This window comes from Mobula birostris, chromosome 10 (assembly GCF_030028105.1).
Source record: "Mobula birostris isolate sMobBir1 chromosome 10, sMobBir1.hap1, whole genome shotgun sequence".
Taxonomy (NCBI): Eukaryota; Metazoa; Chordata; class Chondrichthyes; order Myliobatiformes; family Myliobatidae; genus Mobula; species Mobula birostris.
In genome coordinates, this window is record NC_092379.1 from 1,476,030 (window position 1) to 1,493,549 (window position 17,520).

The following is a 17,520-nucleotide window of genomic DNA, read 5'->3' on the forward strand; positions in this document are numbered from 1 at the left end:
TGATCCAGTTAACCACGTTATTATCCAGATTACTGATTATAGATTACAAACAACAACTGACCCAGCACCCCTCCCTGCGGCACGCCACTAGTCACAGGCCTCCTGTTCAGAGGCAACCCTCTATGACCACTCTCTGGTTTCTCCCACAAAGCCAATGTCTAATTCAATTTACTACCTCATATCCTGAATACCCAGTGACTGAACCTTCTTGACCAGCCTCCCATGTGGGACTTCGTTAAATGCCTTGCTGGAGTCTATGTAGACAACATCCACTGCTTTGCCTTCATCCACTTTCCTGGTAACTTCCGCAAAACTCTTTAAGATTGGTTAGATATGACCTCCCATGCACAAAGCCATGCTGACTAGGCTTAATCAGTCCAAGTCTATCTAAACACTTATACATCTGGTCCCTCAGAATACCTTCCAATAACTTACCAACAACTGGTGTCAGACTCACCAGCCTATAGTTTCCCGGTTTCTGTTTAGAGCTTTTTTAAAAAACACATCGGCTATCCTCCAATCCTCTGGTACCTTTCCTGTTGCTAAGGATGTTTTAAATATCTCTGCTAGGGTCCTGGCAATTTCTGCTCTTGCCTCCCGTAAAGTCTGATGGAACACCTTGTCAGGCCCTGGGGATTTAACCACCCTGATCTGTCTCAGTGTAGCAAACACCACCTCTAATCTGTAGAGGGTTCATGAAGCTGATGTTGCTTTGTCTCACTTCTATAGACTTTGTATCTTTCTCCCGAGTAAGTACAGATGCAAAGAGTGTATTTAAGATCTCCCCCATCTGTTTTGGCTACAAACAGATTGCCACTTTGGTCTCCTAGCAATTCTTTTGCTCTTAACATACTTGCAGAATTCTTTTGGATTCTCCTTCACCTTGTCTGCTAGAGCAACTTCATGCCTTCTTTTAGCCTCCTTTAAGCCTTTAAGTGGCTGGTAAGTTGATGGAGAAGATCCTGAGAGGCAGGATTTATGAACATTTGGAGAGGCATAATATGATTGGGAATAGTCAGCATGACTTTGTCAAAGGGAGGTTGTGCCTTATGAGCCTGATTGAATTTTTTGAGGATATGACTAAACACACTGATGAAGGTAGAACCGTAGATGTAGTGTATATGGATTTCAGCAAGGCATTTGATAAGGTACCCCATGCAAGGCTTATTGAGAAGGTAAGGAGACATGGGATCCAAGGGGACATTGCTTTGTGGATCCAGAACTGGCTTGCCCACAGAAGGCAAAGAGTGTTTGTAGATGGGTCATATTCTACATGGAGGTCGGTGACCAGTGGTGTGCCTCAGGAATCTGTTCTGGGACCCTTACTCTGTGATTTTTATAAATGACCTGGATGAGGAAGTGGAGGGATGGGTTAGTAAATCTGCTGATGGCACAAAGGTTGGGGGTGTTGTGGATAGTGTGGAGGGTTGTCAGAGGTTAGAGCGGGACATTGATAGGATGTAAAAGTGGGCTGAGAAGTGGCAGATGGAGTTCAATCCAGATAAGTGTGAGGTGGTTCATTTTGGTATGACAGCGGAATATAGCATTAATGGTAAGACTCTTGGCAATGTGAAGGATCAGAGGGATCTTGGGGTCTGAGTCCATAGGACACTCAAAGCTGCTATGCAGGTTGACTCCGTGGCTAAGAAGGCATACAGTGCATTGGCCTTCTTCAACCGTGGGATTGAGTTTAAGAGTTGCAGCTATATAGGACCCTGGTCAGACCTCACTTGGAGTACTGTGCTCAGTTCTGGTCGCCTCACTACAGGAAGGATGTGGAAACCATAGAAAGGGTGCAGAGGAGATTTACAAGGATGTTTCCTGGATTGGGGGGGCATACCTTATGAGAATAGGTTGAGTGAACTTGGCCTTTTCTCCTTGGAGTGAAAGAGGATGAGAAGTGACCTGATAGAGGTATACAAGATAATGAGAGGCATTGATCATGTGGATAGTCAGAAGCTTTTTCCCAGGGCTGAAATGGCAAGCACAAGAGGGCATAGTTTTAAGATGCCTAGAAGCAGGTACAGAGGAGGTGTCAGGGATAAGGTTTTTTTTAATGCAGAGAGTGGTGAGTGCATGGAATGGACTGCTGGCAGTGGTGGTGGAGGCAGAAACGATAGAGTCTTTTAAGAGACTCCCGGATAGGTACATGGAGCTTAGAAAACTAGAAGGCTATGGGTAAGCCTAGGTAGTTCTAGTAAGGGCATGTTCAGCATAGCTCTGTGAGCCGAAGGGCCTGTATTGTGCTGTAGGCTTTCTATGTTTTTCTATGTTTAAGTGTTCTCTTGTAATACTCCATAAGCACTTCATTTGTTCCTACTTGCCTATACCTGCAATGCATCTGCTTTTTTCTCTTAACCAGGGCCTCGACATCGCTTGAAAACCAACACTTGTTATCTTTACCTTTTACTCTGACAGGCACATAAAAGCTTTGTACTCTCAAAATTTCATTTTTGAGGGCTTTTGACTTTCCAAGTACACCTCTGCCAGAAAACAGTCTGTCCCAATCTACACTTGCCAAATCATTTCTGATACCATCAACATTAGCCTTTCTCCAATTTAGAATCTCAACCCAAGGACCACAACTATTTCTTTGCTTAGTTACTTTGAAACTAATGGCATTGTACTCACTGGATGCAAAGTGTTCCCCTACACAAACTTCTGTCACATGTCTTGTCTCATTACCTAGTAGCAGATACAGTATCGTGCAATCTCTTGTTGGAATTTCAATGTTCCTGAATGTATTTGACAAACACTATCCTACTGAATCCTTTTACAGTATGGGTTTCCTAATCAATAATCTGGAAAGTTAAAACCACCCACTATAACAATGTTTCTTGCAACAGTCTGTAATCTCTTTACAAATCTGTTTCTCTAAATCCTTTTTAGGAGTGTTGGCTGATCTGTGAAATAGCCCCAATAATGTGGTTATACCTTTCTTATTTCTCAGTTCCACACATAACACCTCACTAGTTATTTCCCAGCCTGTCCTGACAGAACATTACTGTGACATTTTAATGCTACCCCTCCTCCTTTTAATCCCTCCTGTCCATCATGCCTAAAGCAATGGAACCCTGGAATATTAAGCTGTCAGTCCTGCCCTTCCTGCAACCAAGTGTCACTAATGGCTACAATGTCATTATTCCAGCTGTTGGTTCATGCCCTGAATTCTTAAGCCTTTCCTGTGACACTTCTTGCATTGAAATAAACACAGCTTAGGACACTAGTTGCACCATGCTAACCTTTTAATTCCTGACTTTGTCTGAGGTCTTACCAACATCTGCCTCCACAACCTCTCCACTTACTGTTCTGGCACTCTAGTTCCTATTCCCCCTGCAACTCTAGTTTGAACCCACCGTAAAGCATGAACAAACCTTCCCACTAGGATATTAGTCCCTCTCCAGTTCAGGTGCAAACTGTCCCTTTTGTACAGGTCCCACCTTCCCTGGAAGAGAGTTCAGTGATCCAAAAGTCTCATGCCCTCCCTCCTACACTAAACTCTTAGCCATGTATTAAACTGGATAACCTTCTTAGTTCTGACCTCACTAGTACATGTAGCAATCCTAAAATCACAATCCTGGTGGCCATGCCCTATAACTTACCACTTAACTGCCTGAACAGAACCCTGTCACTCATTCTACCCATGTCATTGAACTATGACCATGGCCTCTGGTTGTTCACCTTCCCACTTAAAACTGCTGAGGACACTATCCTGGTACCTGGGAGGCAACATACCATGAGGGTAAAGCCTACATCATTTTGGCCACCAAATAGTCCTTTGGGTTACACTTTACAACAAACAAGTTTTGTTACAAATTACAAGATTTAAGAGAATTAGATTGACAGAATACAAGAAAATATTAAAAGATACAGGTATTGACATAAAGACAGATGGATTTGGAGGAAAATCATGTATGATTTCATCATGATAGCAGCAATTTGTTTGAAAATGATTTCCAGTTATTAGCTTTACATGAGATTAGTATTTCTGAAACATGCAGACATCTCACCATTACATGGAGAGCACTTATCAGAAAATCCATAGGCATTACATACAATAGCAAGCAATACTTTGACTAAACTCTCGTAAAGATTAAACCTAGAGGAAAAAAATTGAGAACCTGATGAGGGGCACATGACAACTGCTTGGATGATGTATAAATTTGATTCTTAAATGGGAAGTGTCACTAATACTTGATTTACTTAATAATATTCCACATCTGTCTTGGCTTTAGTAGCTGCTTTAAAACAAACACAACTAATCAGTCTTACTTCAGTGGTTGGTAAGTTGATGGAGAAGATACTGAGAGGCAGGATTTATGAACATTTGGAGAGGCATAATGTGATTAAGAATAGTCAGCATGGCTTTGTCAAAGGCAGGTCGTGCCTTACGAGCCTGACTGAATTTTTTGAGGATGTGACTAAACACATTGACGAAGGAAGAGCAGTAGATGTAGTGTATATGGATTTCAGCAAGGCATTTGATAAAGTACCCCATGCAAGGCTTATTGAGAAAGTAAGGAGGCATCGGATCCAAGGGGACATTGCTTTGTGGATCCAGAACTGGCTTGCCCACAGAAGGCAAAGAGTGGTTGTAGACGGGTCATATTCTGCATGGAGGTCAGTGACCAGTGGTGTGCCTCAGGAATCTGTTCTGGGACCCTTACTCTTTGTGATTTTTATAAATGACCTGGATGAGGAAGTGGAGGGGTGGGTTAATAAGTTTGCTGATGACACAAAGGTTGGAGGTGTTGTGGATAGTGTGGAGGGCTGTCAGAGGTTACAGCGGGACATTGATAGGATACAAAACTGGGCTGAGAAGTGGCATATGGAGTTCAACCCAGATAAGTGTGAGGTGGTTCATTTTGGTAAGTCAAATATGATGGCAGAATATGGTATTAATGGTAAGACTCTTGACAGTGTGGAGGATCAGAGGGATCTTGGGGTCCGAGTCCATAGGACGATCAATTATTGGCCTTCACTAATCGTGGACTTGAACTTAGGAGCCAAGAGGTAATGTTGCAGCCACTTGAAGTACTGTGCTCAGTTCTGGTCGCCTCACTACAGTAAGGATGTGGAAGCCATAGAAAGGATGCAGAGGAGATTTACAATGATGTTGCCCAGATTGGGGAGCATACCTTATGAAAACAGGTTGAGTGAACTCGGCCTTTTCTCCTTGGAGCGACGGAGGACGAGAGGTGACCTGACAGAGGTGTATAAGATGATGAGAGGCATTGATTGTGTGGATAGTCAGAGGCTTTTTCCCAGGGCTGAAATGGTTGCCACAACAGGACAAAGGTTTAAGGTGCTGGGGAGTAGGTACAGAGGAGATACCCCTGATATTTTTTTACGCAGAGAGTGGTGAGTCCGTGGAATGGGTTGCCAGCAACGGTGGTGGAAGCGGATACGATAGGGTCTTTAAAGAGACTTTTGGATAGGCAAATGGAGTTCAGAAAAATAGAGGGTTATGGGTAAGCCTAGTAATTTCAAAGATAAGGACATTTTCAGCACAATTTTGTGGGCCGAAGGGCCAGTATTGTGCAGTAGGTTTTCTATGTTTCTATGCTTCTATGTAATCACCCATGAAATCCAGGTGCATCAAAAGAGAAAATAGCATCTGATGCAAGAGTCAAAAAGCAATATTACGACAGACAGGCAATCAAAAATTTGTTCAAAGGGACAGTTTTTACATAGCATCTCCAAAAAAAGGTGAAGGGAAGCAAGATTTACAAGATACAATTCATGCTTAAAAATATGGTCTACTTCTTCTCCCATATTATCTTAATCAAATGGTGAACCAAAAGTTGAGATATATCGCAAAATACCTATACACACCATTTGAGTCTATGATGAATTACCTAACTTCTTCACCACAGTCAGATTGAGACTTATTTGTACGAATGTGGAGTTAATACCACAAGATATGGAGCAGGATTAGGCCATTTGGCTTATTGAGTCTGCTCTGCCAATCAATCATGGCTGATGCTTTCTTCCCTCTCCTCAGCCCCATTCCCTGGCCTTCTCCCTGTAATCTTTCGATGCCATGTCCAATTAAGAATCTATTAATCTCTGTCTTAAATTCACCCAATGACCTGGCCTCTCCAGCTGCATGTGGTAACAAATTCCACAAATTCACCACCCTTTGGCTACAGAGATTTCTCCGCATCTGTTTTAAATGGATGCCCCTCTCTCCTGAGGCTGTGCCCTCTTATCCTACACTCCCCCACCATTGGAGTGTACCGTCTAGGCCTTTCAACATTCAAAAGGATTCAATGAGCTCCCCACTCATCCTTCTAAATTTCAACGACTACAGACCCTGAGCCATCAAACATTCCTCGTACATACGGTAACTCTTTCATTCCCAGAAGTAGAACATTCTCCATTTTCAAAGTATCTTAATACCACAGAGCCCATCTCCGAACAGCTTATGCAATGTGGGATGCAAGAACTAGACTACCATGACAAAATCAGGTTGCTTTAAAAGGTCATTTTTTATTTTGAGACTGTTTCTATGATTAATGTCCCTGTAATGTGTAGCTCAGCACCACCTGTATGAATTCCAGAGATTTACCACCCTCTGGCTAAAGAGGGTCCTCCTCATCTGTTCTAAAGGAATATCCTTGTATTCTTGAGAAGCATCTGACTGCGCTAAACTGGAATCAGGAATAAAACTTCCAACACCGAGTTCAAATACAAGGCAGAATTAAAGGCAGGGTTAAAAGCTTTTATTTTAACACTTTGCCGTGGTCTGGCAGCTCACTATTGTTGGGCAACTTGGGTTTTCAATCTGATCAGAATGGAGTATTGTGAAGTATCATATTTATTTACTGAGACTTGCCACAATTACAATGGAGTACTACTTCAGTTGTATCCGGAAGATAGAAACAAAAAAGGAAGTGAGTTTTCTAACAGAATACTGAATAACTGATGCGCCTTGACAAGATTTTAAGGAGGACGAGCTTGAAATAACCCATAAAACTGCCCAAAAAACATACTTTGTGTTTGGGTCTGTCATCGTGCAGACAGGCTTTCCCATTACAAAAGAAATATTTTTAACAATTTAAACATAGCACATTTGAAATTTGCAAATGATATGTGACGGTGTTTAAGGCTTTTCCATGCACAGTGAATACAAACTAGTCAAGCGTCAGTAGGATATCCACCAGCAGAGTGAAGAATCGAGTATAGCAAGAGGAATGGCAGCCAGCAGGACTACATCATCCTGATTCTAAGAGACAGAAAGACAGGAGAGAATACACAAGAGCAGGCAGCCGAATGGCATCACATACAATACAAAAGCACACACGTTGAGTAGGAATTTCATTGCAACCATTTAGATATCAACAAGATATCATTATTTCATTGTACTCAAGCAGTGCTTTCAGAAATGCCAGGATCTTTGATGAAACTGTCCCAGCAGTCATCCACTTTGCTGTGTTTGGAAGTAAACCATTTAATTAATTATTACTGGCTATTAATAGAATGCTCATAATAAAGCTTATTAAAGGCCACACATTGGTGGCTATGCTGTGTAATCAATCACTAAGATTCCCAAATGAGGCAGATGTATATGGCTTTGCTTATTTCTGTCCATCTGTCTGAAAAACCTAGAAAGACAGGATCTAGTTTATAAATTGTACTTTCAAGAAAGTACTGCACATTTGCCTTCACCCTTCTTCCTAGAATTAAATATAATGCATTGAAAATCCAAATACAGACTCACGTTTCTCAGCAATGGCAAACACCAAGAATTCATGGATGGGGTAACAAGTCCTGTGCTGCAGCTTTCCCAGAAGTCAACTTTGACCATGTGCCTGTGGCATGGAAAATTGGTCTTTTCTAACCACAGCCACTTACTCACACTTCCATAACTGCTTCTCACAATTACCCCATTAATGCATCAAGATGCTTCATTTGTTTATAGGACGCAATATAATTGGCAAGGCTAACATTATCCATCGCTAATTGCTTCAAGACTCTTCTGTCTTGTGAGGCTTTATCAGTGGATAGTTAGCAGTTAAGTCTAAAACTACACAGACCAGAATGATCTGTTATCCTTCCTAAAGCACAAAGTGAATCTGAAGAACTTTTACGAGTCTGGCAGCTTCAAAATGTCATGCTAAAAGCTGGTGGCAGACCTGTTATCCAAGCTCCCAAGTATGAATTGTGCAAAGCTGTACAAGGATATAAATCCACCCCCTATTTTTTTTTTAAACTTGGCTTGTCAATGTAGCTCAGAGCAAGACAGGTTTTGTCTGATTGAAGGTGCTTAATAAATGCAGTATTTTCTCATGAATAATAAAAACATTTTTCAGCAAGATGCCAAGACCTTAAAGTTATGCCCCTTTGTATTTGCCATTTCAGCCCTGGGAGAAAAAGTATTTGGCTATCCACTGCATCCATGCCTCTTATCATCTTGTACACCTCTATCAAATCACCTCCCACCCTCCTTTGCTCCAAAGAGAAAAACCCTAACTTGCTTATCCTTTCCTCCTAAGACCTGCTCTCCAATCCAGGCAGCACCCTAGTACATCCCTACTTCCAGTTAATAGTTTACTATCCTGTATAAGATTCCTATCTGTTCCACCTAAACTTGGCTGAAAATTTCAAACCCAAATGGTAGTTCATTTTTAAGCAGACAGAATTTAGAGCATCTAACTTTGCATGATAAAATGTTGGAGAAATTTCATCACGAGCCATACAAACTATATTGTGAACCGTAAATGATTCAGAGCAAACAAGAAACTTCTCAAAATTCTCCAGTTAAATGAAAGGAATTCAGGGAGGGGAGGTGAAAACAAAAGGATATCCACCAAACAATACAGGAGTCTATTAATGCAAGAGAAATCTCACAGATGGTCATGGCTGCCGAAGATTGCTCCTAAAGAAGGACAAAGTTAGTTTAGGTTACTATACAGTTAGCCAAAAGGAACAGTACTGTGCTTTCATTAATATTCAGTTCTCTGGGTGGGTCTTGGGATCTCCGTTGTTGTTCGATTCTAGATGTGGCAGATAACCTTTCAAATTGTAGCTGCATGAGGAGAAAGCAGAACAGAGAAGGGGAACCTATTGGGATGTACTGGGATTAGATAGCTTATAAATGATCCAGTATTCTTCCTGGTAGATAAAATGAGACTGCATACTCCCATTCACTGTGGGCAGTTAATAATCACACTACGGCTTGACCAAAATATTTTGACAAAACTGTTGACTTTCTTATGATATGCTATCCTGAAATTGCAATATTGTATGAAGTGTTGAATTGAACCAACATAGTCAAATTAGAGAAATATTGATTTATGGGTGGAAGGAATTGCCTGCTTCGGGTTATGCAGGCACAGCTGTGTGAATTCAAATTTATGCAAATTAGAGAAATGGATTACAAAATGAGTGAAGTTTAATTTAAAAATCTTAGTCAAACAAAAAGTCTTAACTAACAAGTACTCACACACACACACACACACACAATTATAATTACTGTCCTCTTCCCAATGCCTATTAAAAATTCCAGTCAGTTTATCTCGATAATTTCTTACCACAGTTACTCTCAGGACGCCCTCTACTGATGAAAACAGCAAGTACAGCAGGCCGATGCCAACGACTTGATTTGAAGTGGCTCCTAACCGAGGCCTGTTTAAATGGGAAATTATATTTAATTAGCCAGAAAGTGCACAAATTAATTCAGTGTCTGAGAGAAGCTGAATGCAGGTTATCTTTCTCTAAGAGACAGAAAGATGTCAGAACTTGGGAACACATTGTTTCTTTATTTTCCCTGCACAAGCCCAGACTTAAGATGGGCGCCAAGGTAGCATAACGGTTAGCACGACACTATTACAGCTCAGGGAGTTCCGGAGCTCAATTCCAGTGTCTATACATCCTCTCCGTGGAATGCTAGGGTTACCCAAGGTGCTCCGGTTTCTTCCCACAGTCCAAAGTAGGATAATTGATCATTGTAAATTGTCCCACAATTAGGTTAGGGTTAATTGGGGTTGCTGGGGGTAGGAGGGTAGTGGGCATGCTCGAAGGGCTTACTCGATAAATAAAAACAATAAAATAAACAAAAATCAATAAGCAGCAGGAGGCTGCTGGAGGAATATTTATGTTTTTCACCATGTGCAAAACAGCACTACATCCAAAAAAGATCCAAAATAAACTCAAAGTTCCTGTGTAAAATAAAATATACCGGTAAAGTAATCCACAAAAATTCCACAATTAGCAACAAGGTAATGACCGGATGACAGGTTTCTTACTGAGAGAGAGGAGACTGCAGAATGCTGGAATCCGGACCAACAACGAACTTGCTGGAAGAATTCAGCGACTCAAGCAGCATTGTGGAAGGAAAGGAACCGTAAATACTTTGGTTCAAAATTAATTATGACTCAGAATGTCGATGATCTCTTTCCTCCCACAGATCCACAAAGTTCAAAGTAAATTTATTATCAAGCCTCATACATGTCACTATATACAAACATGAGATTCATTTTCAATAAATCCATAATAGAATAACCATAAGAGAATCAATGAAAGTCCGTACCAACTTGGGTGTTCAACCAGCATGAAAAAGACAAATGTGCAGATACAAAAGGGAAGAAATAACAATAATAATAACAACAATAAATAAATAAGCAATAAATTTCAAGAACATGAGATGAAGAGTCCTTGAACTGAGTCCATAGATTGTGGAAACAGTTTAGTAATGAAGTTATGGTTTAAGAGCCTGATGTTTGTTCTTGAACCTGGTGGTGTGAGTCCTGAGGCTTTTATACTTTCTTCTCACTGGAAGAGAGTATGACCTGGGTGGTGGGGACTCCTGATGATGGATGCTGCTTTCCCGCAACAACGCTGTGTAGATGTGACTTATGGTGGGGAGGGATTTACCCATAATGGACTAGGCCTTATCCACTACTTTTTGTACGATTTTCTTTTCAAGGACATTGGTGTTTCCATATCAGGCTGTGATGTAATCAGTCAATATACTCTCCACCATATATCTACAGAAATTTGTCGAAGTTTTAGATATCATGCCCAATCTTTGCAAACTCCTAAGGAAGCAGAGGTGCTACCGTGCTTTCTTCGTAATTGTACTTACGTGCTGGACCCAGGTCTTTCAAAATGATAATACTGAGGAATTTAAAGATGCTGACCCTCTCCACCTCTGATTCCACCCCACTCCCCCCCATGAAGACTGGCTCATCGACCCCTGGTCTGGTTTCCTCCTCCTGAAGTCAATAATCAGCTCCTTAGTCTTGTTGACATTAAGAGGTTGTTGTTGTGGCACAGATTTTCAATCTCCCTCCTATGTGCTGCATCGTCATCACCCTTGATTTAGCTACGACAGTGGTATCATCAGAAAATTTGAGTATGGCATCGGAGACGTGCTTAGCCAGAGTCATAAGTGCAAAGCACACAGCCCTGTGCTGATGGAGATTGTGAAGGTGATGTTGTTACCAATCCGAAAAGACTGGACTCTGCAAGTGAAGAAATCGAGGATCCAACTGCACAAGGAGGTATTGAGGCTAAAGTCTTGAAGTTTATTGATTAGTTTTGAGGGGATGATGGTATCAAATGCTGAGCTGTATATGATAAGGAGCAACCTGATGTATGCAGCTTTGCTGTCCAGATACTCCAGGGTTGAGTGAAGAGCTAATGAGATGGCATCTTCTGTGGAGCTATTGCTCCAATAGGCATATTGGAGCAGATCCAACTTGCTTCTCAGGCAGGAGTTAAAATGCTTCAGTACCAATTTCTCGAAACATTTCATCACTGCGGATGTAAGTACTAGTGGACGATACTCTGAGGCTGGTTACCAGGTGCTTCTTAGGCATCGGTACAGGTCTGCTTGATGCGGGGGGATACCTCAGACTGCTGAAGTGAGAGGTTAAACATCTCAGTGAACACTCCAGCCAGTTGATCTGCATAGTCTTTAGTACGTGGCCAGCTACTTTGCCTGGTCCAGATGCTTTTCATGGGCTCACCCTCCTGAAGGCTGCTTGCATGTTGGCCTCAGAGACTGAAATTACAGAACTTTTGGGAGTTCGTGATGGTTCCTCCATGTTTTGATAGTCAAATTGAGCACAGAAGGTATTGAGCTCATCTGGAAGTGAAGCCCTGTTGCTGCTTATGTTGCTTGATTTTACTTTACAAGGGGTGATAGTATTCAAGCCCTGCCACAGCTGTCGAGCATCCTCCATTGGTTCAAATTTAGTCCCGAATTGCCACTTCGCCTGTGCGATTCTGGAGATCGTACCTGGACCTCATGTAACTTCTTGGTCACTAGACTTGAATGCCTCTGACCAGGCACTCAGCAGAATGCAGATCTCATGGTTTATCCTGGGCTTCTGGTTGGGGAAGCCTCTGAATGATTTTGTGGGGACACAATCATCTACAACTGTTTTAATAAAGTCCATTGCAACCATGGCATATTCATTCAGATCTACAGATGAGTCCTTGAACATTGCCCAGCCCACCAACTCAAAGCAATCCTGTAGCCACTCCTCTGCCTCCTGCAACTACCTCTTTGTTGTCCCAATCTCTGAAGATTTGCTCATTAGCCTCTGCCTGTATTGTCCATATGCAGGTAGGAGGACAGCCAAGTGATCCGATTTACCATAATGCAGTCCTGGAAAGGAACAGTTGGCATTCCTTAGCTTCCTAAAACAGTGGTCTAGTGTGTTGGGACCACTGGGGCTCCAGGTTATATACAGATGGTAATTGGCAGGGTTTTCTTTAAACAAGTCTGGTTGAATTCCCCGACTATGATTTGAAATGCTTTGGGATGGATTGTTTCTTGTTTGGAGACGGCATCATGCAGTATTGCGAGTGCTTGATTATAGTCGACTGCTAGCGGTACATAAACTGCGGTCAGAATGATGGAGAACTTCCTAGGTAAATAGAATGGATGGTGTTTGACCATTAGGTGTCATGAGCTTGACAAACTGCCGCATTGGAGCACCACCGAGAGTTTATCATGAACCTTTTGCCTTTTGCCAATCAGCAGTTTGGTCTATCCTGTGAATCCAGAAGCCTTTGGACCTGAGTGCTGTATCTGGCGTGCTGGGAGTAAGCCACATCTCGGTCAAAACATAGAACACAACGATGTTTCATTTCTCTCCAATACAGCAATCTTGCCCTCAGGTCCTCAGTTTTGTTCTCCAGCAACTACACATTTGCCAACAAAATACTGGGTAGAAGGGACTCTTCCCTCTGTGTTTCGACCCAGCTTGGAGTCATTTCCCCCCAGCCCCCCCCCCCACCGTCTCACTTCCAGCCATGGCGATGAACATTCATCGGCTTAAAGGTTCCACATCTGCTTGGTCCACTGAGTCTTTCAGAAGATGGTGAAATCTGTAGTTTATTAAGCTAATTTAGACGTGCATGGCTTTAAGGGAAATTACATGCTGTAGATTACAGTGAGAGTAATTCAAAGCAAGTATATTTACTGTACTATAATATACAAGTACTGTACGTAGCCAGCAGAACGTCACTGTGGTTCACCAGCACCACACCACTAAAATCCTGCTTGGCCAGTTGAGATTTTCCAGCAGAATTCTTCTTACTGATGCTGACTGAGGTGAAACTTTATTCAAAATGTTTCACTTTTACTGAACAGGTCAGACATCTGATCGGCATTTGGTTTAATGTCTTCAGTTAAATACCAACAGCACTGGGCATCTTCAGTATGACAGTGACCTGTCAGATTAGATTGTGCTCTTCAGTCTCTGGCCTTAAACCTGCAACGTTGTGAGTCAGAGGGTCAAGGCCTCTAAGCAGTTATTGAAAGCTTCCCAAACTGGGAAACCTACTTGATTTTCCACCCCTATCATTTCCAGTCACAAGGTACTAAAGCCAATTTTATCACTGAAGGATGAATGTTTCATAAAACCATGTGGGGCACAGATACGGTGAAAGGTCACAGTTTTTATTGACAGGGTGAGGGGGGGGCAATGTTTCCGTTAAGGTGTGCACATGTACACAAAGGAATTTAAACTGCGCTCAAAAGATTGTCACTTTACTTCGGTGGCATGTTAAGTATAATTTCATGATCGTACATAATCACATTTCTTTTTCCAGTTTCTGATACGGGCTGTGCTTATTATTATTACGTGCAGCTTGCAATGATTTGTTGAAGAAATTATTCAGTGCATACATTTGTTATCACTGGGCAAAAAATTGCACAGCAGGTTTTTGTGCACACTGGTCATGACAAGTTAGAGGGAATACTGTGGGGGAGGAAGATTATGAAATTAGAATTTAAAGAGGAACGATTTAAAGGGGACTTGAGGGGCCAGGGGACAAGTTTTTCTACAGAAGGTGGTGAGGATATTGAACAGGCTCTTGCAGGAACAATTACAATTTAAGAAACATTTCAACAGATATATGAATGGGAAAGGATTGAAGGGATATGGGCCAAATGATGGGAAATGGGACTGGCTCACATAGATGACATGGTGGACATGGATGGATCTGGCCAAAGGATCTGTTTCTGTATGTTTTAAGTCTATAGCACCTCTCTTGCCCTGAAAGACAACAAATTGACAAAAATAGAGATCAAAAGTCTTAGTGTTACAGACTCACATTTCCTTGTGGCATAGAGATAGCCAAATGGCCACTGAGTCTATTCTGAACCTCAGTCCAATCCCAGAGTCACCTATTCTCTCCCATGTCTATCAACTTCTCCGTGATTCTACTAAGACCCATCTATACCAAAGGTAATTTAACTTTACCACCTAGTGGTACTTGGGATGTGGGAGGAGGCCCAAACCCAGGCCAAACTGAGGCAGTCACCATGCAAACTCCATACAAACAGCACCACACCTGAATTGCTGGAGTTATGAGGCAGTTGTACCCACAGCTGTCCCTAGGTTTTGTTTTGCACTATACATTTAAGGCAAACTAAAAGGAACTGAATTGACACGGAAAATATCTTACTTGACAATTCCATAACCAAGTGCAGCGATAATGACCAGGATCCGAGCAAGAGTACGCTTCACAGCTGACAGCAACTCTGCAAAGACCACTGCCCCGTGAACTGCAAAGAAAAAGCAACATTTAATTTGTAGCTGAAGAGCACAGTACTTATAAAACAGCTCTCTCCCACCATATGACTATAAGACATGGGAGCAGAATTAAGCCATTTGGCCCACCAAGTCTGCTCTGCCATTTCATCACGGCTGACCTATTTCCCTCTCAACCTCATTCTCCTGCCTTCTCTCTGTAACATTTCAGGCCCTAACTAATCAAGAATCTATCAAACTCTGCCTTAAATATACCCAATGACCTGGCCTCCACAGCCACCTTGGCAACAAATTCTACAGATTCACCACCCTCTGGCTAAAGAAATTCCTGCTCATCTCCGTTCTAAATGGACATCCCTCTATTCTGAGGCAGTGCCCTCTGGTCCTGAGTATTATAGAAATTTTGTTTAAAATATAGTATTAATAAAGGAATGAGGAGGGCCTAGACACAAAGGTACATTTAGAAGTGTTTTGTACATCCTTTGCTTCTGTGTCATTATGGACTTGAATAATGGATACACCACCAACAAATTCCCTGGAACAGTTGGTTCAACCAATAATCTTCTAACTTGTCTACTGAAACAGGACTCAATTCATTTAGCTTCTAGAATTCAAAGCACCCAAGGATGGCTGGTCACCTCATTCCTCTTTCTTTGGCCACTACAATTTCAGTCAGGAAGTTGGGATATAATGGGGATTACAGAGGTCTTTATGAGAATTGACATTGTGCCAAAAGCCACAGATGTTCCATAGTTATAGTCAAATCTAATCTTCCCCTCACCTAACACCCACCATCTGGTAGTCAAAGCATGAGCAGGAGGCCTGGCTGCTTAAAATCCATCCAACTCTATTTCTGAATCCTACCAAAATTCAACAAGACTACACAGGTCTGTTCATACAACACGTACCTGATACACCCTGACGTGAGATGCTTTGGTATTCCGCATAGAAGACTGCTTTTTCCAACATTCCGAGCAGGATGACTCCTCCAATCCAGAACTGAATCCGGAGCAAATCCTTCCAGTAGCAGGCTAAAAGGAGCAGCCAAACCAGACTGTAGAGCACGTAAATGATACACATCACCATGTAAAACTGCAGAAAGAAAGGCAGCCAGTCAGACTGAATAATTCTGCCAATGCACCTATTAAATACTTAGGACAATTAACACTGCGTCTACAACAGAGGCTGCACCAAAACATATCAGTGGAAAAGCAAAACATTTGTGACTGTGCTTCAGTGTGCATTGCATTACGTATAAATAATTGATCCTGTGGTTCATATGTTATCTGTAACTTATGGAGGGCCACTGTGCTTTATGTTCTGTATGAACCATAACCAACTTTAAAATCTTCCTAGTAAATATTCATCTATTCCTTTCTTCTCAATCTTGTTATTTTTGGAGATGAACATGGTTCGCCTCAGCTTTGCAAATAGCAATTGCATAATCCCGTCACCCTGGGAAAGAATTTCTTTTGAATTCCTTATTGTACTTATAAGTGGTCATCTTGTATTCATGGCCTCTATTTTACACACACAGCTTGCAAATCATCGTTCTCAGCTGAATAAAAATTTGCCTTGGAAAACAAACAAGATCTCTGTCATTTCCTTGCTGCTTGTGGGTACTGAGCAGATAGAAAACTGCTTGTATAATTTCCATATACAGTCAAGGATTTCCATCAGCATGATCCATTGAGTCAGACAGTGGAAGAGGGAGAGTGTGTTAATGTGCTGGGTGGCACCGTGAATTGTGAGGAAGGTGCAAAGAGGTGTCGAATGATATCAACAAATCGCATGCTTGGCCAAAAGTGTGGCAGATGCTATATGACATGGATAAATATGAAGCTATACAGTCCTGTAAATAAAATACAACGATGTTATTTAGAGGCTGTTTGGACTCTGCAGCAAGAGATAAATAGTTTGAAGGTGTGGATGAAAACTTTGTATATAGAGTTTAAAGTGGGTATCCATGACTGATATACTTCAGTGACAGGATTCATCTAAATCAGAGGTTCCCAACCTGGGACCTATGGACCTCTTGTTTTATGGTACTTGTCCATGGCATAAAAAGAAAACCCTGATCTAGAGGGAGAAAGATTGCAGATGGGTTAAGTACAGAGGCATCGAAGTATTTTTGTGTACACATTATAAAGCATTAGCGGATAGGTGTAGTAAGTGGTTAGGAAGGCAAATGGAACATTGGCCTTGATAACAGTAGGGAATTTTCAGTACAAGTGTTACAATGGAACAGGTTTCTGGCGAGGCTGCAACTTAAATATGTGTATGGGTTTTGGCTCTTTTAAGGATATACTGACATTGGAGGCAGTCCAAAAGTTCCTAAGATGTCTATCATTAAAAGTTGAAGAATAGGATTATCTTACTGCAACCAGGATATCCTGAGGGGGCTGTCAGGATACTGATCAACTTTTTCCAGAGTTTGGTGGACCTCAAATGAGGGGGCACAGATACAAGGTTAGGAAAAAGCTATTTAAAAACTGAGGCGTGTATG

At 41.8% G+C, this 17,520-nt stretch overlaps 1 protein-coding gene across 1 annotated transcript in view; it reads right to left on the minus strand.

Annotated features, from left to right (window-relative positions):
• The window catches only part of LOC140203753 (transmembrane protein 87A), a 78,787-nt gene that overhangs the window by 31,142 nt on the left and 30,125 nt on the right, over positions 1-17,520 (minus strand). The window contains exons 10-13 of the mRNA XM_072269801.1: positions 15,923-16,106; positions 14,929-15,028; positions 9,537-9,630; positions 8,808-8,881 (exon numbers count right to left, since the gene is read on the minus strand). Coding sequence (XP_072125902.1) covers positions 8,808-8,881; positions 9,537-9,630; positions 14,929-15,028; positions 15,923-16,106 — 452 coding nt within the window. The remainder of the gene's footprint in view (positions 1-8,807; positions 8,882-9,536; positions 9,631-14,928; positions 15,029-15,922; positions 16,107-17,520) is intronic.